The sequence below is a fragment of the Microcebus murinus genome, chromosome 5 (assembly GCF_040939455.1).
Source record: "Microcebus murinus isolate Inina chromosome 5, M.murinus_Inina_mat1.0, whole genome shotgun sequence".
Taxonomy (NCBI): Eukaryota; Metazoa; Chordata; class Mammalia; order Primates; family Cheirogaleidae; genus Microcebus; species Microcebus murinus.
This window is the reverse complement of record NC_134108.1, coordinates 42,019,537-42,044,009: the sequence shown is the minus strand read 5'-3', so window position 1 is coordinate 42,044,009 and position 24,473 is coordinate 42,019,537. Positions and strand designations below refer to the sequence as shown.

Here is a 24,473-nt window from a genome sequence, read left to right as displayed (position 1 = left end):
AACTTTGGAATTATTAAAATCTCGATTTATTTCATAATCTATTTCCTAAAAGGGCAGATATGAATTCCAAAAAGAAACCACAGTGTGTTGTTTTTTTTTTTGAGACAGAGTCTCACTTTGTTGCCCAGGCTAGAGTGAGTGCCGTGGCGTCAGCCTAGCTCTCAGCAACCTCAATCTCCTGAGCTCAAGTGATCCTCCTGCCTCAGCCTCCCGAGTAGCTGGGACTATAGCATGCGCCACCATGCCTGGCTAATTTTTTCTATATATATTAGTTGGCCAATTAATTTCTTTCTATTTAAAGTAGAGACAGGGTCTTGCTCCTGCTCAGACTGTTTTCAAACTCCTGACCTCGAGTAATCCACCCGCCTTGGCCTCCCAGAGTGGTAGGATTATAGGTGTGAGCCACCACACCTGGCCTGAAACCACAGTTTGGATAACACAAACAAAATGGTTTTTTTTGAGACAGAGTCCTACCCTGTTGCCCAGGTAGAGTGCAGTGGCGTGATTGTAGCTCACAGCAATCTCAAACTCCTGGGCTCAAGATGATCCTTCTGCCTCAGCTTCTCAAGTAGTTGGGACTACAGGCCCACACCACTGTGACTGGCTAATTTTTTCTATTTTTAGTAAAGACAGGATCTCACTCGTGCTCAGGCTGTGGTCTCAAACTCCTGACCTCAAGAAATCCTCCCATCTTGGCCTCTTGGAGTGCTAGGATTACAGGCGTGAACTATCATGCCAAGCCACAAAAATGTTTTTTAATGATATTTATTGATGTTGATATAGTTTCTGGAAAAGTGTTCCTGGAAGACCAAGATTTCTTTGGTCTATGGACTAAATAAACTTTATGTTGAAGATTATCTATTTCCAATTACTTTAATGAGCTATTTATACTGTATTACTGAAATCCGAGAAACGTATTAAGCTACTACTTAGAGATGTTTTAATAATTTAAACCCCTAATGAATCAGACAAACTCAGGTCTGAAATTAACAGATGTACATAAATAATGGAATTAAGGAAACTGAAGTTAATAATCTCTAGATTTAAGGAAAAAAAATGTTTTGTTTCTTAGTTAACCTGTTTGTTATTAGGTAACAACCAAGAGGTTAATTTTTTATTTAGATATCCAAAGAGTATATTTTCAAAAGAAGTAAAGCCATAAGATAATTCCAAACCTGATTAGGTTGGGGTAATAGGGAAAAATATTAAGAATTTTTAGATTGTTATTTTCTAAAATAACTTCTGGTAAAGCATTTCAAAATTAGGTAGTTTCAAAGGCCACACAATTATTCTTAAGACTGTTGAAAAGTTGAAGCACATGTTGTGGTTGAAGAAGAAATCAACATGCAAATTCTTTTTCTGGGAATAATTTCAAATAGATACTTAAGGGGTTAAAAATTAGGCCTGCTTAATATATCTTCAATGCCCTTAAGAGGGAAAACCAATTGCTCAATTGAAGTAGTTGTTTAAGAAAGGTACAAGGCTCAGAAGTTTATCAAAAATTGATGGGCTCTGCAAATAGTGGCTAGAAATCACAAACAAAAGAAAAATGTTTAATAACATGCAGTGAGAAAAGGGTAATGGGCCAGCCACTGATCTTTTCAGATATTTGAGCATTAAAAAATTGCCATCATTGACACCATTTTCAAATACAAAGAGTGACAACATGTAATATGCAAATAAAACACCAAGAACACTTCAGCGTGACATATTAAAGCAAAACAGAAACAACATACTTACCAGCTCCTCCACAGAGGGGACAGACTTCAGATATAAGAAAAAAGTTTTATAATTAGAAAAATATCAAATAAATGAATTTATATAGTGGTATAATTATTACAAGGAAAATTCTCACATGTTGAATACCATTTGGGTAAAGTTCACTAGAACACTAGAACAAATATAATTGCAAACCTATAAATAATAGTAACTGTACAGTACTAAATTAAAAATTTTTATCAAAACTAGTCAACACAAGTCGTTCTTTTTACTATAGTGCCTGTTTCAAATCTAATGTTAAAATTTCAGGTAAATTCTTCTCTAGTGAAAATGTAGACTGTTTCCTGATGTTAGTATCAAATAGCTCAAAGAAGCAGTTATGATCTGACTTTTGTTTCAGTTAAATAAAACACTACTAACTTAGATTCACAGACTTTCAGAACTTAAGAGGACTTTAGAAAAACATAAATATTTAAGTAAATTCTAACATTATCAGTATTAGAAACAAATCAACCAAATAAAATTAACTGAAAACAAGTAAAACTTAAAAATGTATTACTTTCATCACATTATCAACATTCTCTCATGGCTTGCCTCTTGCCAAGATGTTATCGGTCTTATTTATTACTGTGTCCCTACATATTTAACAAAATGTCTGGCACATAGTACACACTCAAAACATATGAAGTTAAATTAAAATGAGACTCTAAAAAACTTTTTTTTCTATTGCAATCACCTGTATTGATTAAGAGGGTAAGAGTTAATCATGGTAAACTCATACAACAAAACAATATGCAGACATTTACAAAGTGTACAGTAGTATGAAAAATGTTTATTTAGAACAAAAGAAAAAATGTGCTACTGCTTGGCACTCAATTCCATTTGCTACTTCTTCCTGATTAACAGAACTCCAATTTTACTGGAGGTGGCCACATGACCAACTAAGAGATGACATGCAGCTAGGGACAACCAATGAGATGGCAGCAGAAAGTAATGATGAGGATTTCATAAAAAGTCCTTTCAAGAAGGCTAATGCAACTGTGAAGCACCTTTTTGCTCTTCCCTCAGATTTGTCCTTTTTCCTACCTGGAATGTAGACATGAAATCACGAGGATAAAAATCAAGAGCTAAAAATGGTAGAGATAATGTTAGAAGGAACCTGAATCCCTGGTGCCTGTGGAGCTGCCATAGAAGCTCTGGACAACTTGTCTCAGGATTCTTTCAAGAGAAAAATAACTGCTATTCAAGAATAACCCCAATGTTACTTGGGATTCTGTTATATGCAGCTGAATTTAAAACCTGATACAGGTTTTAATATGTTATAATTAATTAATATGTTATAATCACAAATGTCTTTTAAATATATCTATTCATATATTTTTAAATAGGAGAAAATTCTATTTTGTCAGTTGGTTATTGATATTATCACTGATTATCTCTAGGTGATGAAATAATGGATGATCATAATGATCATAAACTTTGTATTTCTTATATTTTCTAAATTTCCCATAGTGAGCACATATTACATTTTATAATTAAAAAACCTCATTAAAAATTGTTCTCCACATCCTCTAAAATATATGTAAGTACATGTCAACCTCTAAACTACTTACCAATTTTGCCTTAATGGTACCAGAGTCAACACTTTGACCAGTTTTAGCGTGAAGTTGAAGCTGAATAGAGTGCAACTGTAAAAGCTGATCGTGTACTTCTTTCTCCAATACAACTTTCTCTGCTTGGGTCTCTGTCAGTTCAGATTTCAGATCCACCAATTGTGCCTTAAAAAACAACAAGAAAACCCATTAAGTATGCTTAATTTTCTTTATTTTGACTCTAATAATTATTGCTCCAGAATGACAACACAGAGACTATCTTTTTTTTTTTTTTTTAGAGACAGAGTCTTGCTCTGCCGCCCAGGCTAGAGTGCCGTGGCATGATCATAGTTCACTGTAATCTCAAACTCCTAGACTCCAGTGATCTCCTGCTTCAGTTTGTAGCTGGCACTACAACTGCACGCCACCACCCTGGCTAATTTTTTCTATTTTTAGTAGAGATGGGGTCTTGCTCTTGTTCAGGCTGGTAGAGACTATCTTTGAAATGGATACATGAACACTAGAAGAATATTATCTGACTGAAATATGACATCTATCTAAACTGACATAAAATCAACAGTATAAGTGAAATATTAATTTCAGTAGCAAGAGGGTTCCACTATAAATGATATCTTCTAATAATATAGAATGCAGCCGAGCATGGTGGTTCACTCCTGTAATCCTAGCACTCTGTAAGGCCGAGGTGGAAGGATTGCTTGAACTCAGGATTCAAGACCAGCCTGAGTAAGAGCAAGACCACATCTCTACTAAAAATACAAAAATTAGCTGGGCATGGTGGTGTGTGCCTATAGTCCCACCCAGCTACTAGCAAAGCTGAGGCAAGAGGATCACTTAAGCCCAGGAGTTTGAAGTTGCAATGGGCTATGATGATGTCATTGCACTCTATTCTGTCTCAAAAAAATAAATAAATAAATAAATAAATAAATAAATAAATAAATAAATAAAATAAAATACAGAATGCCATTTCCATTTTACTTTGCTTACTTTAAGAAGCCTTTTCACTCTTTCACCTTTACCTTCAAAGCTCATGAAAATACACAAGTATGGAATGGCTCACCAGCCTGCTATGATAGACCAGTAACATTAATAGTATATTAGAGGAAAGGCCAAAAAATGAGTGGTGTTCTGTTTTCAACCCAGAGGACACTAGCCTAAATCAGCTTCCTTACTATCTAGTAAAGTTATTTTTCTGTTGTTGCTATATTTAAATTTTATTTATTTATATTTCTACCTTAATAAACCACTTCAAAATGATTCACGATTCCATGTATACAATTACTTTTTATGGTGTATTCTTTTAGTCATACACTAAAAAAGTTATAAATTTTATTACATTAGAAACTTAATAACATTATTAACCATAAACAGTTTTTACAGCTGAAGCCCTTTTTTGATTCATAAACTGTTCTCATCATAACTAAATAATAAAATTGTGCATTGTTTTGATTTCACCTATTAATACATTTAATTACTGAAGCATGTCTCACAAATAATGCTAAAATGATATACATGCCATTTTATTATAGATTATCTTTTTAAATATCCATTTTCTTCTTTATAAAGCTATAAATGTTTAAAGCAATAGCTATTCTTATCTATATCTACTTTATCTATATCTTTATCTAAAGTTTAAGGCTTTGAGAACCTCTCTTCACTTAGAAATACATGCCCTAAAATGTTTAAAGATTGTAGAAAAAAACTTGTGAAAATTTGCTCAAATACAAGCAATGGTGAACTATCTGGAATTTGAAGCCACCATTATTGTCCCTGTATTTGCTAACGTCTCCTTCACCTCTGAAAAGTAATACCACATGTTTGCTCTTGGCTCCACGTTTTTTATGAATGAAGTAATGTCAATAAATAAAAGCACTGCTAATAGCCATTTTAAGTCTTTTGAGGAACGCAGTAAAGTTATTTTTAAGTACTAAGGTATTACCTTCTAAGACCACAGTAAGCCTAAAGATCAGAGTTGACTGTAAATTTTAAGTTATGGTGTAGCTGAACAACTCATCAAGACCACTTAGCCATTTAGATTAAAGTTTCTTACTTTTGCACAGGTGATGTATTAGCATAGGGTGTATCTGTCCCTTGTGTTTTTGGTTTTCCCAACTAGACGGCAGATTGAAGACCAAGACAATGTCTTTGTTTCCTATTCAACTCAACATAATTTTAGCAAGCATCTAAGGGTCTAGAACTATGTCAGCACAATGAGAACAAAAAACCAAAAACTGTAGATAATACTTTAAAAGTTATAGATCATAATTTAGGTATGCCTTTGACAAACTTTCATCCCAACGAAGATGATAAATATGCATGTGAATCAACAACAACAAAATGTGGCAAGTTATAGATCCACATGGAATTGGCCCAGTCCCAAGGAATTCAATGGAAAGGAAGGCTTAAAGAAAGTGAGGAAAAGATTCATAATGAAAGTAAGCTTAGAAGAGATTTGAAGGAAAAGGAAAACATGTACAAAACAGAAGCAGTAACAAAATCTAGAGATGGGAAGACTAGTATGGTATTCATTAAGTAAATACAGCACATTCAAAGAGTAACAGAGAGACCAGACACATCTTTGGTAAATTCTCTGATTATAGACAGGGATCAGAGGATTAGAATATATCTCTATGACCCAACTGTACCAATCAGTGCCTAGCATGTATAAGATGCTCAATAATTATGTGTTTAGTTGAAATGAATTTTAATACTAGCCCTGTGACTCTGCATAAAACATTGTCTCCATTTAAGTTTCCAATTTTAAAATAGGGGTAATATCCATGGCTTTGATTATTTTCATAAGATTATTACTCTTACATATAAAAGCACTTATTAGAATATGAAAATGTTATTACTAAGATTAGATTACCTAGAGGGATTATATACTGACAGACTGGATAAAACTGGAGAGGATACGTGAGGCAGGATATAATGAATGGCTTTAGATGATAGACCAAAACTTGTATTTAATAGGAAATATTTAATAGGAAATATAGGAAACTATATCCTTTCAATGACATTTTGTTTTTATAACACCTCTACTGAAATATAATTCAATACCATAAAACTTAGTGTACAATTTAGTGGTTTTAATATATTCATAGTTATGCAATCAAAGTCACTATATAATTTTGAAGCACTTTCTTTCAATAGCATTTTAGTAACATACATGCAGGTAAAGAGGTGAAGACATGGATACTATAGCAACAACCTATTTGTAACTTTCTAAACAACATGTTATCATGATAGCTTTGTAAATGGGAATAAAGGATTTTACTATGCTGAAAAGAAATTGTTAGCAACAACTAGTTACAGTGTGGTCCAGTGGATGTTCAGTAGAAGATTAGGTCAACAATAATACTGAGAATAGTGAAGCCATTCGAGGAAAATTAGGATTAGTAAGATTAGGATGATAGTTTATATAGATATGAGGGAAGGAAGATGAATTTAAATTTTAGACATGCTGATTTTTGTGTCAACCATGATATAAGCAACAAGAACTATTCCACAGAATATTGGAAATAAAGAAACAAATGACAACTTGGAACTCTGGATGGGACCACAGAGTGTCAAGGACTTGGGCTTGGGTAATAACCAGTCTTGAGCATAGATTGAGTGTAGAAGAAAAGTAGCAGCATGCTATAAACGAAACTAAAATGTAGCAAAATATGAACACTGTGCTGCCTCTTGCTTTTTTCACTTCCTGGAGATCACTCCTTATCAATAGAGCTTTCTTATTCCTTTTTTTACAACTTTTTAATTCATGTATAAACTTATATCAGAGAAGTAGACAAACTGCAAGAAAAAATATCCATTTAATTACCACTCAGATTAAAAAAAAAAAAAAGGTAGAGTAGTAATAGCTCTGCTTGTGACCTCTCCAAATCACTATCCCCACTTTCATCCACAAACGTAACCACCAAAATCAGGGGTCCTCAAACTTTTTAAACAGGGGGCCAGTTCACTGTCCCTTAGACCGTTGGAGGGCCGTGCTGCGCACATTCCACACATGCGCACTGTGGGCCTGGGAAGAGTTGGCTGCTAAGCAGGACAGGCAGCGGTGGCAAAAAGACCCGGCAGGCCGAATATATGTCCCCGGCAGGCTGCATGTGGCTCACAGGCTGTAGTTTGAGGACACCTGACCAAAATAATACACTAACTTCTAACACCATAGATAGTTTTGCCTGTATGAATGTTACATGAATGGAATCATATAGCATGCATTCATTATGTCTGGCTTTTGCTTCAAGAGGATGTTGATGAGATTCATTCATGATGTTCTGTGAAGCTATACTTCATTCATTTTCACTGCTATAGAGTATTCATTAAATACACAACAATCTCTACTTTACATTCATTCTACTTTTCAATTTCATTCAATTTTTTGATGGGCATTGGTGCTGTTCTGAGTTTTTAACTATTAAAATGTTGTTTCTATGAACCTATCTTTTGATACATATTGAATACATTTCTCTTGAGTATATATTTAGGAGGGAAATTTCTGGGTTATAGAGTATGTATACATCAAACCTCAGCAGAAAAAGTAAAAAAAAGTTTTCCAAGTGATTTTAGCAACTGATATGCCCACCATGAATAAGAACTCAGCTTCATATCCTTGCCTTCCTTTGGCACTGTCAGTCTTTTAAATGTTAGCCATTCTGGTAAGGATGTAGTGGCATTTCATTGTAGTTTTTAATTAAACCTTCTTCATTGTTAATAAGGTTGACCACCTTTTCATATATTTATAGACCATCTGAATAATCTCTTTTGTGAAGTGCCTGTTAAAAATCTCTTGCCTACTTTTCTACAGGGTTGCCCATAATTTTCTTATTGGTTTGTAAGAATTTTGTCTACACATACATACACACAAAGTATGAACTCCTTTATTGGGCATAAGGTACAACTACTTCCTCCCATTCTGTGGCTTCTTTTCAATTTATTAAAAATGTCTTTTCATGAACAGAGTGCTTAATTTTAGTTCTTTTTTTTTTTTTTGAGATAGAGTCTCTGTTATCCGGGCTAGAGTAGCGTCAGCCTAGCTCACAGCAACCTCAAACTCGTGGGCTCAAGCAATCCTTCTGCCTCAGCCTCCCGAGTAGCTGGGACCACAGGCATGCGCCACCATGCCCAGCTAATTTTTTCTATATATTTTTAGCTGTCCAATTAACTTCTATTTTTTTGGTAGAGACAGCGTCTCACTCTTGCTCAGGCTGGTCTTGAACTCCTGAGCTCAAACAATCCAGCCACCTCGGTGTCCCAGAGTGCTAGAATTACAGGCGTGAGCCACCACGCCTGGCCAGAGTGCTTAATTTTAATATAGCTCAATATTTTAAGTTTCCTCCCCCACATTTAATGTTTTTTGGGGTTTTTTTTTGGCCTGAATTCTATCTTATGTGTTATCAAGTTTGCAACTTCTGGTTTCATTTTATTTCCATTTACTTGGAATAATTTTGTCTGGTATTTTATTTTTAACCTTTCATTATATTTTTCATGTTTGTAAACAGCACACACATAAAGTCTTCACTATTCTCTTTGCTGGTTTTAAAAACATATTATTAGTATTACGGAAGCTCTGTATCTCTGTATTACTGCTATATTATATTCTAAGTTCTTCTTCAGATTATATTTAAGATATTATCTCTTCTATAAGCAGTCATGAAATTAGCTAGTAACATCTTTTCCCTTCCCTCACTCTTCTCCAGCATTTAACAAAGTGGTATCTTTCTATTCCCAGATAATATCTATAAGCAATCATCATGCTTATAAACTTTCCAAATATTTGTTTCTCCCATTTTGAGGTGAAAACTATGTCTATACTGCAGAACATATAGCAAACAGCATTCAGGGGTGGGGAACCTGCAGCGCTGGAGCCACATGTGGCCTTCCAGATCCTTTTGACTGAATCCAAATTTTACAGAACAAATCCTTTTAATTGATTTCAGTTCATTCCAGAGTCTGGAGTTCTCAAAAAGGTCTCATCTTACTATTTCCTGAGAGCCGGCATGTTCATGACTATTTATTTACAGTCTTTATACTTGAAATCATACAGTCTTTATACTTGAAATCAATTTGGCTGGATATAAAATCTTTGGCTCACATTTTCTATACCTGGGTATTTTAAAATTTGCCCCACTAGGTTCTGGTGTAAAACATTGCTACTGAGAAGCCCAATCCTCATCTTTTCTTTCTCTTATAAGTGACTTGGTCTTTTGTCTGGATTCCCAAAGTTCTTTTCGCTTTATCTTTAAAGACCAGCATACTAGGCCGGGCGCGGTGGCTCACGCTTGTAATCCTAGCACTCTGGGAGGCTGAGGCGGGTGGATTGCTCGAGGTCAGGAGTTCGAAACCAGCCTCAGCAAGAGCAACACCCCGTCTCTACTATAAATAGGAAGAAATTAATTGGCCAACTAATATATATATAGAAAAAATTAACTGGGCATGGCGGCGCATGCCTGTAGTCCCAGCTACTCGGGAGGCTGAGGCAGGAGGATCGCTTGAGCCCAGGAGTTTGAGGTTGCCGTGAGCTAGGCTGACGCCAGGACACTCACTCTAGCCTGGACAACAAAGCGAGACTCTGTCTCAAAAAAAAAAAAAAAAGATCAATATACTAAAATATATCTTGGTGTTAATCATTCTGGGTCCGTGTGTGCCCTTCCAATATGCAGCAGATTCAACTTTGGGTTATTTCAGGAATGTTTTATTGACACTTTTTAAGAGTGAATTGGGCCAGGTGCCAGGGACTTATGCCTGTAATCTCAGCACTTTGGGAGGCCAAAGCAGGAGGACTGCTTGAGGCCAGGAGTTTAAGACCAGCCTAGGCAACACAGTGAGATCCCTCATCTCTACCAAAAAGAAAAAAAGAATGAATCGGTTGGTACATTTTTTATTGAGGTGAAATGCACATAATACTAGATTAACCATCTTAAAGTGAAAAGTTCAGTGTCATTTATTATAATACATTCACAATGTTTGCAACCACCACCTATAACTAGCTACAAAATATTTTCATTATCACAAAAGAAAGCTCTGTATTCACTAAGCAGTCATTCCTCATTCCCCTCTCCACCTGTTTTGTTGCAACCACCAGTCTTCATTTTGTCTCTATGGTTTTACTTATTCCAGATATTTCGTATAAATGGAAGCATACAACGTGTGACCTTTTGTGTCTGGCTTCTTTTATTTAGCATAATGTTTTCTAGGTTCATCCATGTTACAGCATATATCCATACTTCATTCCTTATTAAGGCTGAATAATAGTTGATTGTATGTATATACTACAATTTGTTTACCCCTTCATTCATTTATGGACATTTAGCTATTATGAACAGTACTGTGTGAGCATACATACACATATTTACCGGTTTTCAATTCTTTGGGGTATACCTTGGAGTGGATTGCTGGGTCATATGGAAATTCTACGATTAACTTTTTAAGAAACTGTTAAACCATTTTCCAGAGTTGCTAAATCATTTTACATTCCCACCAGCAATATATGAAGGTTTATTGAGAGTAGTCTTGAATATAAGTTTATTCTTCTTCAGGACTCCAATTACGCTATTATTAGTTATTCTTTTCCTATCTTTCATACTTACAATTTTCTCAGATCTTTTTTTGTCTTGCGTATCCTCTTCTTCTTGCTGTACTTACTGTACTGTATATTTTTATGCTCCTTCTATGTTTCTACTCTAAAATGATGTTTTCTAATTCTTGCCAGAGCTCTATGAGCATTTTTAAAAATTTTTATTTATTCTTTTTGAGTTTTTCTATTTCTGAATTATGCTGCTTTATTTGTAGTTGAATAATATTATTAATTTCTTTTCGTTTATAACATAGTTTACAGTTTTCATCTGCTTTGATATGCCTTTATTATTTGTTTTTACATTATTCTGTTAATTTTTATGTTTTTTATCTTTTTGGTAATAGTACATTTTTACTAGATTCAAATGAAATTCTTTTCTGTTACTCATATTTAAATGACAGGTGTTTTAACACACATTTAGGGGGAGACTTCCACACAGTAAGCATGGGTCTCTTTCCTAGCTATAGTTTAAGGCTCCCTCTTCTGGTCTTAAAAAGTGAACTATTTAAAACCATGGCCTCTCAGGGTAGCCAAAGCCACTATTCTGAAATCTACCTCCTATGTATCCTCCTCTATCTTTAATACAAACTCTCTTTTCCCTTTAAACTTCATGTTTCTTTTCTGCATAGTTGGGATTCTACTTCTAGCAGTGTTTCTTTAGAATTGGACTCTATCTTTCCCCAAAGTAGTTTTTTTTTTTGGAAATTTCTGAAATTCTTAAAGTACATCCCAGTCTCTTAGTGTGTGATCCCATGGTCTGTTTTTTTATTAACCTGCAACCTGGAAGCAGGTCTGCTTGTTGTTTTCAGATCTGCTTCCTAAAGCTTTTCACTCAAGGCGAAGTTCTCTACCTTTGGGATTTGTTGGTGATTTCTGGGTTGCTAGGCTCCCCTTTCTATTCCTTCTGTCACAAGGTACTCCTCCACATGAGATTTAGGTGGGTCCTGCTACCCTGATTTACCCACATCTGGGGTTTGTGAGGATACCTCCATATACAGTTTTGCTGAAGAGCCTGTCATTGGGTGTTTTTCTTCTATAATTTTAGTTGTTCTGTTTTTTTCCAATGATTTATTTTAAGTTAAAATTAGGCTTTCATTGTACTTTTCCTCAGATCAGACGTCCTCAGCATACATGTTTTCATTGTAATAGGAAAGCTGCGATATTATACTTTAGCCCAAGGCTATACAACAGAAATAAAAAGGAACTTCAAAAAGTTCATGGAAAAATGGAATTAAATGATAAAAATTAAAAACATAAACTTTATTTCTCAACATAAGCTCCACTGTGGTCAAGACACTTTTGTAAATGATGACACCAGCCATTTAGTCCATCCCTAAAGAACTTAGGGTCCTGGGAATTTAACAATGTTAATGCAGTCTTTTTTACATTATTAACTGGAGAAAAATGAGTGCCCTTTACAGATTTTTTAGGATTAGGAAACAAAGAGTAGTTAAGAGCCAAGTCAGGATTGTAAGGTAGATGCCTAATGATTTCCTATCGAAACTCTGGCAAAATTGACCCTGTTTAATGAGAGGAAGAAGTACTCAGAACTTTATTATACATGGATCAACATAATAAAGACCCACCAGTGTAAAGTCACCAAAAAGATAAAGGTCAGAGCCCACAATGGCTCAAAATATAAAACAGAGCAATAAACTTCTACTCAATAGGAAGAACAGAAATCCACCCCACTTACCAACTCTCTCAATAAATAGGAATGGCTTAACTCCCCACTCAAGAGACAAAGGCTAACTGAATGGATTAAAAAAAATAAAAGCCAAGTATCTGATGTCTCCAAGAAACACATCTAACCCACAAGGACTCATTCAGACTCAAGGTGGAGGGATTGAAAACAATATTCCATGCAAATGGAAACCAAAAGAAAGCTGATATAGCCATTCTAATATGAGATAACATAGATTTCAAATCAGCAAAACTAAGAAAGACAAAGATAGTCATTTTATAATAGTAAAAAGAACAACTCAACAAGAAGACATAACAATTCTAAGTATTTATGCACCTACCACAGGAGTGCTCAGATTCATAAAGCAAATCCTACTTTGTCTAAACAAAATGGTAAAGAGCAGCACTGTAATAGTCGGGGACTTCAACCGCACTGACAGAACGGGACAGATCCTCCAAACAGAAAATTAGCAAAGAAACAATGGACTCAAACAGAATTCTAGAACACATGGGGCTACCAGACATTTACAGAAGATTCTACTCAAAAGCCACTGCATATATGTTCTTCTCATCAGCTCATGGAACATAGCTAAGACTGACCACACCCTTGCCCACAAAACATGTCTCAACAAATTTTAAAAAACAGAAATTATATCACGTATCTTTTCAGATCACATTGAAATAAAGTTAGAAAACAACTCCAACAGAAACACTCATTTACACTAGGAAGTCATGGAAACTAAACAACCTACTGCTAAATAATAGCTAGGTCAAGGAGGAAATTAAGAGGGAAATCAAAAGATTCTTTGAAATGGTAAAGGGGACACAAGTCATCAAAATCTGTGGGATACAGTTAAAGCAGCCTGGAGAGGAAAATTCATAGCCATAAATGCCTACATCCAAAAGACAGAAAGATCACAAATCAACAATTTAATGAATCATTTCAAGGAAATGGAAAAGGAAGAGCAAACCAATGTAAACCCAGCAGAAGAAAAGAAATAACCAAGATAAGAGTAGATCTAAATAAAATTGATAATAAAAGAATTATACAGAAGATTAATGAAACAAAAAGTTGCTTCTTTGAAAAGAGAAACAAAATTGACAGGCTTCTCACTAGATTAACCAGAAGCAGAGAAGAAAGGACTCTATTCAGTTCAATCAGCAATGAAAAAGGAGAAATCACAACTGATACCATGGATATGCAAAATATCATCTCTGAATATTATAAAAATCTATATGTACACAAACTTGAAAACATGAAGGAAATGGACAAATTCTTGGAAACACACAGCTCCCTAGGCTCAGTCAGGAAGAAATAGAATTCATGAACAGAAGACTACCAAGTGTCAAAATTGAAGCAGCAATAAAAAATCTTCCAACAAAAAAAGTCCCAGACCAAATGGTTTCACATCCAAATTTTACCAGAACTTCAAAGAAGAACTGGTTCCTATACTGCAGAAGCTATTCCATAACATTAAGAAGGAAGGAATCTTCCCCAACTTGTTCTACAAAACCAATATAAACTTGATACCAAAGCCAGGACAGGACACAACAACAACAAAAAAAGAAAATTACAGACCAATATCCCTTATGAAGGTAGATGTAAAAATTCTCAATAAAATTCTGGCAAACTGAATTCAGCTATACATGAAAAAAATAATCCACCACGACCAAGTAGGCTTCATTCCAGAGATGCAAGAATGGATCAATATATGCAAATCTATAAATGTAACTGACCACATAAATATAATAGAAGCAAAAACAAAATTAATATGAACCTCTCAAATAGATGTAGAAAAAGCATTTGACAAAATCCAGCACCCGTTTATGATAAGAATGTTTAACACAATAGGCACAGATGGGACTTACCTATAAATTGTAAAATCCATATGTGACAAACCCACAGCCAACATCATACTGAATGGAGAAAAACTGAAAGCATTCCTGCTTAGAACTCAACAAGGTTGCCCACTATCACCACTTCTATTCATCATAGTGCTGGAAATCCTAGCAGAGCAATCAGACAAGAGAAGGATATCAAGGATATCCAAATGGGGAAAGAAGAGGCCAAACTATTGGCCTTTGCTGACAATATGATCTTATATCTAGAAAACCTCAAAGATTCTTCCAGGAGACTCTTGGAATTGATAAACAAATTCAGCAAAGTTTTAGGTTACAAAATCAATGTACACAAATCAGTAGTGGCCAGGTGTGGAGTCTCATGTCTGTAATGCTAGCACTCTGGGAGGCTGAGGCGAGAGGACTGCTTGAGCTCAGGAGTTCGAGACCAGCCTGAGCAAGAGTGAGACCCTATCCCTACTAAAAATAGAAAAAATTAGCTGGGCATCATGGCACGCACCTGTAGTCCCAGCTACTCATGAGGCTGAGGCAGGAGGATCGCTTGAGCCCAGGAGTTTGAGGTTGCTGTGAGTTAGGCTGATGCTATGGCACTCTAGCCTGGGCAACAGAGCACTACTCTGTCTCAAAAAAACCAAAATCAGTACCATTCATACATGCCAACAACAAGCTGAGAACCAAATCAAAGACTAAATATCTTTCACAATAGCAACAAAGTAAATAAAATACTTAGGAATACATTTAACTTAGGAGGTGAAAGACCTCTACAGGGAGAACTATAAAACACTGAGGAAAGAAATTACAGAGGATGTAAACAGATGGAAAAACATATGCTCATGGATTGGCAGAATCAACATTATTAAAATATGTATATTACCCAAAGTGATCTACAGAGTCAATGCAATCCCCATTAAAATACCAACATCATTTTTCTCAGATCTGGGAAAAATACCTCTATGTTTCGTATAGGGCCAGAAAAGACCCAGAAAAGAAATCTTAAGCAACAAGAACAAATCAGGAGGCATCACTTTACCAGACTTCAAGCTATACTACAAGGCTATAGTAACCAAAACAGCATGGTACTGGCACAAAAACAGAGACATAGGCCTATGGATCAGAACAGAGAACCCAGATATAAAACCATCCTCATGTTGCCATCTGATCTTTGACAAAGCAAACAAAAATATACACTGGGGAAAAGAATCCTTATTCAATAAATGGTAATTGGATAGCCATATGTAGAAGGCTGAAACAGGATCCACATCTCTCACCACTCACAAAAATTAATGACTGATAACAGGCTTAATTAAACCTAAGACACAAAACTATAAGAATTCTAGAAGAAAATGTTGAAAAAAACTCCTCTAGATATTGGCCTAGGCAAAGAATTTATAAAAAAGACCCCAAAGGCAATCACAGCAAAAACAAAAATTAACACATGAGACTTGATTAAACTAAAAAGCTTCTGTACAGCCAAGGAAACGATCAATAGAGTGAACATCCCAGGAGGAGGCTGTGCGCCCAACCCAGGTGGCGTTCCTGTGCAGGGAACCTCCCCGCCGGCATCACAGTCCGGGGAGGCCTGGTGGCTTGTGGTCTGGCCTGCTGGCAGAGGCTCAGGAGTAGCTGCGGAGTTGGGGAGGGTAGAAAGAAGCGAGGCCTGCTGCAGACTGTGGGTCTCAGACAGCCCCACCCCCACACCCAGACTTTCTGGCTGAGCGGGACCATTCCAGCCCCGCCCTGACAGCAGAGAACAGAACTTTGACCCCTGCTAACGGCCTGAGGGCAGGCTTACCCAACCCAGCTCCGCCCAGAACGATAGCTGATAACAGGACTCAAAATCAACACCATAGCCTGTTCCTCCAAGCAAACGCCACCTACTGACAGGGACAGCATCTTGCACAGCCTTTCCACGGCACCCACTGACTCAATATACAGGGAGTGGTCCAATTTCACCCACAGGCACCACCTAACGCCTCAGAAACTAAACAAGGTGTGTGAATACCCAAACAATAACCTAAGGAAAGAAACAACAACTGATCGACATGGGAAGAAATCAGCGAAAGAACTCAGGAAATATGAAGAACCAAATGGAAAACACACCCCCAAGGAGGAGCACCAGCCCCCTAGAAACGGACACCGACCAAAATCAGGCAACCAATATGACAGAAAAGGAATTTCGTATGTGGATCATAAGAACACTCACCCAGCTGCAACAACAACTCAATAACCAACACCAAGAAAACACAAAAAACCTCCAAGAAATGGAACAAAGGTTCAACAAAGAGATTGACACAGTGAAGAAAACTTTAACCGAAGTCCTGGAGATGAAGAATCAACTCAGAGAACTACAAAATACTGTGGAAAGTCTCAAGAACAGGGTAGATCAAGCAGAAGAAAGAATCTCAGAGCTTGAAGATAACACCTTCCAATTAAATAAATCAGTCACAGAAATACAGCAGAGAAACAAGAGAAAAGACCAAAGTCTACAAGAGCTGTGGGATTATGTGAAAAAACCTAACGTGAGGGTCATAGGTTTAGCCGAAAGGGAGGAAGACAACACTCAAGGGCTGGACAAGCTTTTTGAAGATATAATAGAGGAAAATTTCCCAGGTCTTGCTCAAAATCTCGATATACAAGTTCAAGAAGCCCAGAGGATCCCTGGGAGATTCAATGCAAACAGGAAGACGTCACGTCATGCAGTCATCAGACTGACCAAAGTATCAACTAAAGAGGCCCTTCTAAGAGCTGTAAGACAAAAGAAGCAAGTGACATACAAGGGAAAGCCAATTCGAATAACATCAGACTTCTCTAATGAGACTTTACAAGCAAGGAGAGACTGGGGCCCCATTCTCACTCTTTTGAAACAAAACAATGCCCAGCCTAGAATATTATTCCCTGCAAAACTAAGCTTCATAGATGAAGGAGAAATAAAAACATTCGCAGACAAGCAAAGGCTCAGAGAATTCACCAAGACAAGACCAGCCCTACAAGAAGTACTTAAAACAGCGTTATGCACGGAACATCATAATAATAATCCACGGATATAAAAACAACCAAAACCCAAAGATATTAAAGGCCAGATATTACAATGGCTCAAGACACAAATCATAGCAACAACATCCAACCCAACAGAATGATCAGTAATCTACCTTACCTATCAGTTCTCTCAATAAATGTGAATGGCTTAAACTCTCCACTCAAGAGACATAGGCTGGCTGAATGGATAAGAAAATACAGGCCAAGTATATGCTGTCTTCAGGAAACACATTTAACCTGCAAGGATGCACATAGACTAAAAATAAAAGGGTGGAGATCAATATTCCAAGCAAACAGAAGCCAAAAGAAGGCTGGTGTGGCAGTTCTAATTTCAGACGATTTAGTTTTTAAGCCAACAAAAGTAGTAAAAGACAAAGAGGGTCATTATATAATGGTGAAGGGCACAGTCCAACAAGAAGAGATAACAATTTTAAATATATATGCACCCAACTTAGGTGCACCCAGATTCATAAAGCAAACCTTACTGGAGCTAAGCAAATGGATTAATAGCAACTCCATAATCGCCGGGGATTTCAACACCCCACTGACGGCACGAGACAGATCCTCCAAACAGAAAATTAATAAAGAAATATTGGACTTAAACAAAACTCTAGAACAATTGGGTCTGACAGACATCTACAGAACATTCTACCCAAAATCCACTGAATATACGTTCTTCTCATCAGCTCACGGGACATTCTCTAAGATTGACCATATCCTAGGACACAAAGAAAATCTCAAGAAATTTAAAAAAATAGAAATCATACCATGTACCTTCTCAGATCACAGTGGAATAAAACTAGAAATCAACCCTAACAGAAACTCACATTTCTACACAAAAACGTGGAAATTAAACAACCTCCTACTAAATGATTACTTCGTAAATGAAGAAATCAAGACGGAAATAAAAAACTTCTATGAAGAAAACGACAATGGAGAGACAAGTTATCAACTCCTCTGGGACACAGCTAAAGCAGTTCTGAGAGGAAAGTTTATCTCCATAAATGCCTATAACCAAAAGGCAAGAAGATCACAAATAGACAATCTAATGAAACGACTCAAAGAGCTGGAAAAAGAAGAACAGACCAACCCCAAACCCAGCAGAAGAAGTGAAATCAACAAGATCAAATCAGAACTAAACGAAATTGAAAACAGGAAAGCTATTCAGGAGATTAATAAAACAAAAAGTTGGTTCTTTGAAAAAATAAACAAGATTGACACGCCGTTGGCTAAGCTAACGAAAAGCAGAAAAGAGAAATCTCTAATAAGCTCCATCAGGAATAAAAAAGGAGATATCACAACTGATCCCAAAGAGATACAAGATACAATTTATGAATACTACAAAAATCTTTATGCACACAAACTGGAAAATGTGGAGGAAATGGACAAATTTCTAGAAACACACAGCCTCCCTAGGCTCAACCAGGAAGAAATAGATTCCCTGAACAGACCAATCTCAACAGCTGAAATAGAAACAGCAATTAAAAATCTCCCTAAAAAGAAAAGTCCCGGTCCAGATGGCTTCACACCTGAATTTTACCATACTTACAAAGAAGAACTAGTACCTATCTTGCAGAAACTATTCCACAACATCGAGAAGAACGGAAACCTCCCCGACACCTTTTATGAAGCGAATATTACTCTGATACCAAAACCAGGAAAGGATGCAACAAAAAAAGAAAACTACAGACCAATATCCCTAATGAATATAGATGCAAAAATTTTCAACAAAATCTTAGCTAACCGAATACAGACACTTATCAAAAAAATAATCCACCACGACCAAGTGGGCTTCATCCCAGGGATGCAGGGATGGTTCAACATACGTAAATCTATAAATGCAATTCACCACATCAACAGAAGCAAAAACAAAGACCACATGATCCTTTCAATAGATGCAGAAAAAGCTTTTGACAAAATTCAACACCCTTTCATGATACGAACACTTAAGAAAATAGGCATAGAAGGGACATACCTAAAAATGATACAAGCCATATATGACAGACCCATAGCCAACATCGTACTGAATGGGGAAAGATTGAAATCATTCCCACTTAGAACTGGAACCAGACAAGGCTGCCCACTATCTCCACTTCTGTTCAACATAGTGCTGGAAGTCTTGGCTATAGCAATCAGACAAGAAAATGGAATCAAAGGTATCCAAATAGGGGCAGAAGAGATCAAACTTTCACTGTTTGCTGATGATATGATATTGTATCTAGAAAACCCCAAGGATTCAACCAAGAAACTCCTGGAACTGATCAATGAATTTAGTAAAGTCTCAGGATACAAAATTAATACACAGAAATCAGAGGCATTCATATACGCCAACAACAATCTAATTGAGAACCAAATCAAAGACTCAATTCCCTTCACAATAGCAACAAAGAAACTAAAGTACCTAGGAATATATTTAACCAAAGAGGTAAAAGACCTCTACAGGGAGAACTATGAAACACTGAGGAAGGAAATAGCAGAGGATGTAAACAGATGGAAATCCATACCATGCTCGTGGATCGGCAGACTCAATATCATCAAAATGTCTATACTACCCAAACTGATCTACAGATTCAATGCAATACCTATTAAAATCCCATCAGCATTCTTCACAGATATAGAAAAAATAATTTTACGCTTCGTATGGAACCAAAGAAGACCCCGAATATCAAGAGCAATTCTAGGCAACAAAAACAAAATGGGAGGCATTAATATGCCAGATATCAAACTATACTACAAAGCTGTAGTAATTAAAACAATATGGTATTGGCACAAAAACAGGAATATTGACCAGTGGAACAGATGTGAGAATCCTGATATAAAACCATCCTCATATAGCCATCTCATCTTTGACAAAGCAGACAAAAACATACGCTGGGGAAAAGAATCCCTCTTCAATAAATGGTGCTGGGAAAACTGGATAGCCACCTGTAGAAGGCTAAAACAGGACCCACACCTTTCACCTCTCACAAAAACCAACTCACGCTGGATAACAGACTTAAACCTAAGATATGAAACTATTAGAACTCTAGAGGAAAAAGTTGGAAACACTCTCCTAGACATCGGCCTGGGCAAAGAGTTTATGAAGAAGTCCCCAAAGGCAATCACAGCAGCAACAAAAATAAATAAATGGGACATGATCAAACTACAAAGCTTCTGCACAGCCAAAGAAATAGTCATGAAAGTAAACAGACAGCCTACAGAATGGGAGAAAATTTTTGCATCCTATGCATCTGATAAGGGACTGATAACTAGAATATACTTAGAACTCACGAAAATTAGGAAGAAAAAATCAAATAACCCCATTAAAAAGTGGGCAAAGGACTTGAACAGAAATTTTCCTAAAGAAGACAGAAGAATGGCCAACAAACATATGAAGAAATGCTCAATATCTCTAATCATCAGGGAAATGCAAATCAAAACCACAATGAGATATCACTTAACCCCAGTGAGAATGGCCTTTATCAAAAAATCTCCAAACAATAAATGCTGGCGTGGTTGCGGAGAGAGAGGAACACTCCTACACTGCTGGTGGGACTGCAAACTAGTTCAACCTCTGTGGAAAGCAATATGGAGATACCTTAAAGCGATCCAAGTGAATCTACCATTTGATCCAGCAATCCCATTGCTGGGCATCTACCCAAATGATCCAGTGACACTCTACAAAAAAGACACCTGCACTCGAATGTTTATAGCAGCACAATTCATAATTGCAAGGCTGTGGAAACAGCCCAAGTGCCCATCAATCAAAGAATGGATTAATAAAATGTGGTATATGTACACCATGGAGTACTATTCAGCTCTAAGAAACAATGGTGATATAGCACACCTTATATTTTCCTGGTTAGAGCTGGAACCCATACTACTAAGTGAAGTATCCCAAGAATGGAAAAACAAGCACCAGATATATTCTCCAGCAAACTGGTATTAACTGAGTAGCACCTAAGTAGACACATAGGTGCTACAGTAATAGGGTATTGGGCAGGTGGGAGGGGGGAGGGGTGCGGGTATATACATACATAGTGAGTGAGATGTGCACCATCTGGGGGATGGTCATGATGGAGACTCAGGCTTTTGGGGGGAGGGGGGGAATGGGCATTTATTGAAACCTTAAAATCTGTACCCCCATAATATGCCAAAATAAAAAAAAAAAATTATAAAACAAAAAAAAAAAAAAAAAAAAAAAATAGAGTGAACAGACAACCTACAGAATGGGAGAAAATATTTGCATGCTATACATCTGATAAGGGGCCAATAACTAGAATCTATAAAGAATAAATCAGCAAGAAAAAAAAATCAAACCACCCCATAAAAAAGTGGGCAAAGGACATGAACAGAACATTTTCAAAAGAAGATAGACTAATGGCCAATAAACATATGAAAAAATGAGTAAAGTCTCTAACCATCAGGAAAATGCTGATCAAAACCACCATGAGATATTACCTAACCCCAGTGAGAATGGCTTTTATCAAAAAGTCCCAAAACAACAGAAGCTGATGTGGATGTGGAGAGAAGGGAACACTTATACACTGTTGGTGAGACTGGAAACTAGTGCAACCTCTATGGAAGATAGTGTGGCGATACCTCAAAGAACTAAAAGTAGACCTACCATTTCATCCAGCAATCCCAGTATTGGGTATTTACCCAAAGGAAAAAGTATCTTTTTATCAAAAGACACGTGCACTGAAATGTTTACTGAAGCACAGTTCACAATTACAAAGATGAGGACTCAACCCAAGTGCCCATCAATATAGAAGTCAATTAATCAAATGTGGTATATGTATGTATACTATGGAGTACCATGCAGCCATAAAACAGTGAACTAATACCTTTTGTAACAACCTGGATGGACCTAGAGACCATTCTCCTAAGCGAAGTATTGCAACAATGGAAAAATGAATACCACATGTACTCACTATTAAATTGGGGCTAATCAATCAACAGCCATGTGCACATATGGTAGTAAAACTCAACAGAAATCAAGTAGGTGGGAGGGGGTTGGGGGACAGGTAAATTGACACCTAATGGGCACAATGCACGCTACCCTGATGATGGGCACATAACTGACTCAAACTGCACAAAAGCAAAACATGTAATCAAAATGTTTGTACCCCCGTAGTATTCTGAAATTAAAAAAAAAAAGAAAAAAGAAATAAAACTGACCATCAACACATTATTTTCCTATAAGTCATTAAGTCAATCTCATTCTATGAAGGTCACTGAGCCTTAAAAGCATAGCCTTCACTTTACCAAAGTTATTAAATCAATCACTGGTGAGATTTTCCTAAGGCAGTGATTGTCAAAATGTAGTCCCCAGATCACCAGCATCAGCTATGGAATAGAGTCATAAGATAGATGAAAATTCAGGGCATATTGCACAAAGTAGGAATAACGTATTCCTAGGAATAGAGAAGAGTGTTAGATAGGCAGTTTACCTAAATAACATTATAGGATTATCATTATCATTCATTTATATTTAATAAAGTCATTACTATTCTTATTTCTCATCTCATATTCTCTCAAAACATTCAAACTTTTCCAGCAAAATAAATTCTTCCTAATGTAACTTTGAACTACTGGATTCCATTCTCTGGAACCAAAATCAAACTAATTTTTAAATTCAGAGTTTCCTGTTAACCCACTCTGTACAGACCTTCATCCTCTAGAAAATCATCTAAAAATATACAACAACTGTACTTTTTTATTTCTAAACATAGGCTAGTTTTTATTTATCTGTCTAACTGGATAAAAAACACCAATTATTTTACCTTAAACATCCCTCAAAAGCATCCTGTTTGGGGGAGGATCATACTTAAGAAAAGAATATTAGTGAGCATCAACTTGCAGCAGGAAAACTAGATCCAACTCACTAGTGAGTTTCAGCACACCATACAACTTTTCTGATAAAATTTCAGAAGGTCCAAGATACGAACCTAAAAGAATCTGATAAACGTCTTTATTTTACACATAAAGCAACTGAGACCAAAGAGATTCTGAGTTGCTCCAAATTATAAATGGCATGGGATTAAAACCAGGACCACCTTACATCATATGTAATTCTGGTAATAACAGGAAAAATGGTAAGGAAGGAGTCTACATGCTCCAAATGAGAGCTCATCCCCAAATCTCAGAACTAGACCAAGCTCTAACTAAGCAAGAGATTCTGAACCCCGGTCCCAACACCATTATCTCCAATCATGCACATGGACAGGCACTGGAACTTGTGAGCATACACAGACATACATGCAAAGAGGCACAGATGCAGGCACAGACATGCATGCACACAAAAGCACACATTCTCCAAGTTGTTTAGGAATTACCAAAGGAAATAGCTGACTCCAAATAGAAATTTAACTATAATGAACTATAGCATAGATACTGCTGGTAAAGATGTAAAAACTATCTTGAATCTATCTATAATTGCTTCTATGGTATTTTAAAGTATGTGTACAGTCCGGGCTGTAATCGTAGCACTTTGGGAGGCCAAAGTGGGAGCACTGCTTGAGGCCAGGAGTTTGAGATCAGCCTGAGCAAGAGCGAGAATCTCTACAAAAAAATATCTCTACAAAAAAATAGAAAAATTAGCTGGGCATGGTGGTTTGTTCCTGTGGTCCCAGCTACTCGTGAGGCTGAGGCATGAGGATCACTTGAGCCCAGGAGGCTGAGGTTGCTGTGAGCTAGGCTGACATCACTGCACTCAAGTGTAGGCAGAGAGAGATCCTGTCTCAAAAAAAAAAAATGTACAAAAGGTAATCACTTCATCTTGTAAATATCTGCATACTCTTTATGTTTAAAAATGTAATTTGGGATGAATAGTACAGATTGGAATTTAGATCTCTAGTAATTATACCATTTAATGCCAGTATCTAAAATTTATCATCTACACCCACCTACTTTAAAGGCTTTAAAGCTCACATAGTCTATGAAATAAAAATACAAATATAAAGCTCATATAGAAAAGGCAGGATATCACTATAAAAAATACTAAC

General features: G+C 36.5%; 1 protein-coding gene across 2 annotated transcripts in view; it reads right to left on the bottom strand.

Annotated features, from left to right (window-relative positions):
* GOPC (golgi associated PDZ and coiled-coil motif containing) overlaps positions 1-24,473 on the bottom strand; it is a 58,695-nt gene that overhangs the window by 21,119 nt on the left and 13,103 nt on the right. Inside the window, exons 2-3 of one of the 2 annotated variants that reach the window (XM_012753850.3) lie at positions 3,333-3,497; positions 1,741-1,764 (exon numbers count right to left, since the gene is read on the bottom strand). In XM_012753850.3, the coding sequence (XP_012609304.1) occupies positions 1,741-1,764; positions 3,333-3,497 (189 nt within the window). The remainder of the gene's footprint in view (positions 1-1,740; positions 1,765-3,332; positions 3,498-24,473) is intronic. The other variant, XM_012753851.3, reaches the window with a different exon arrangement.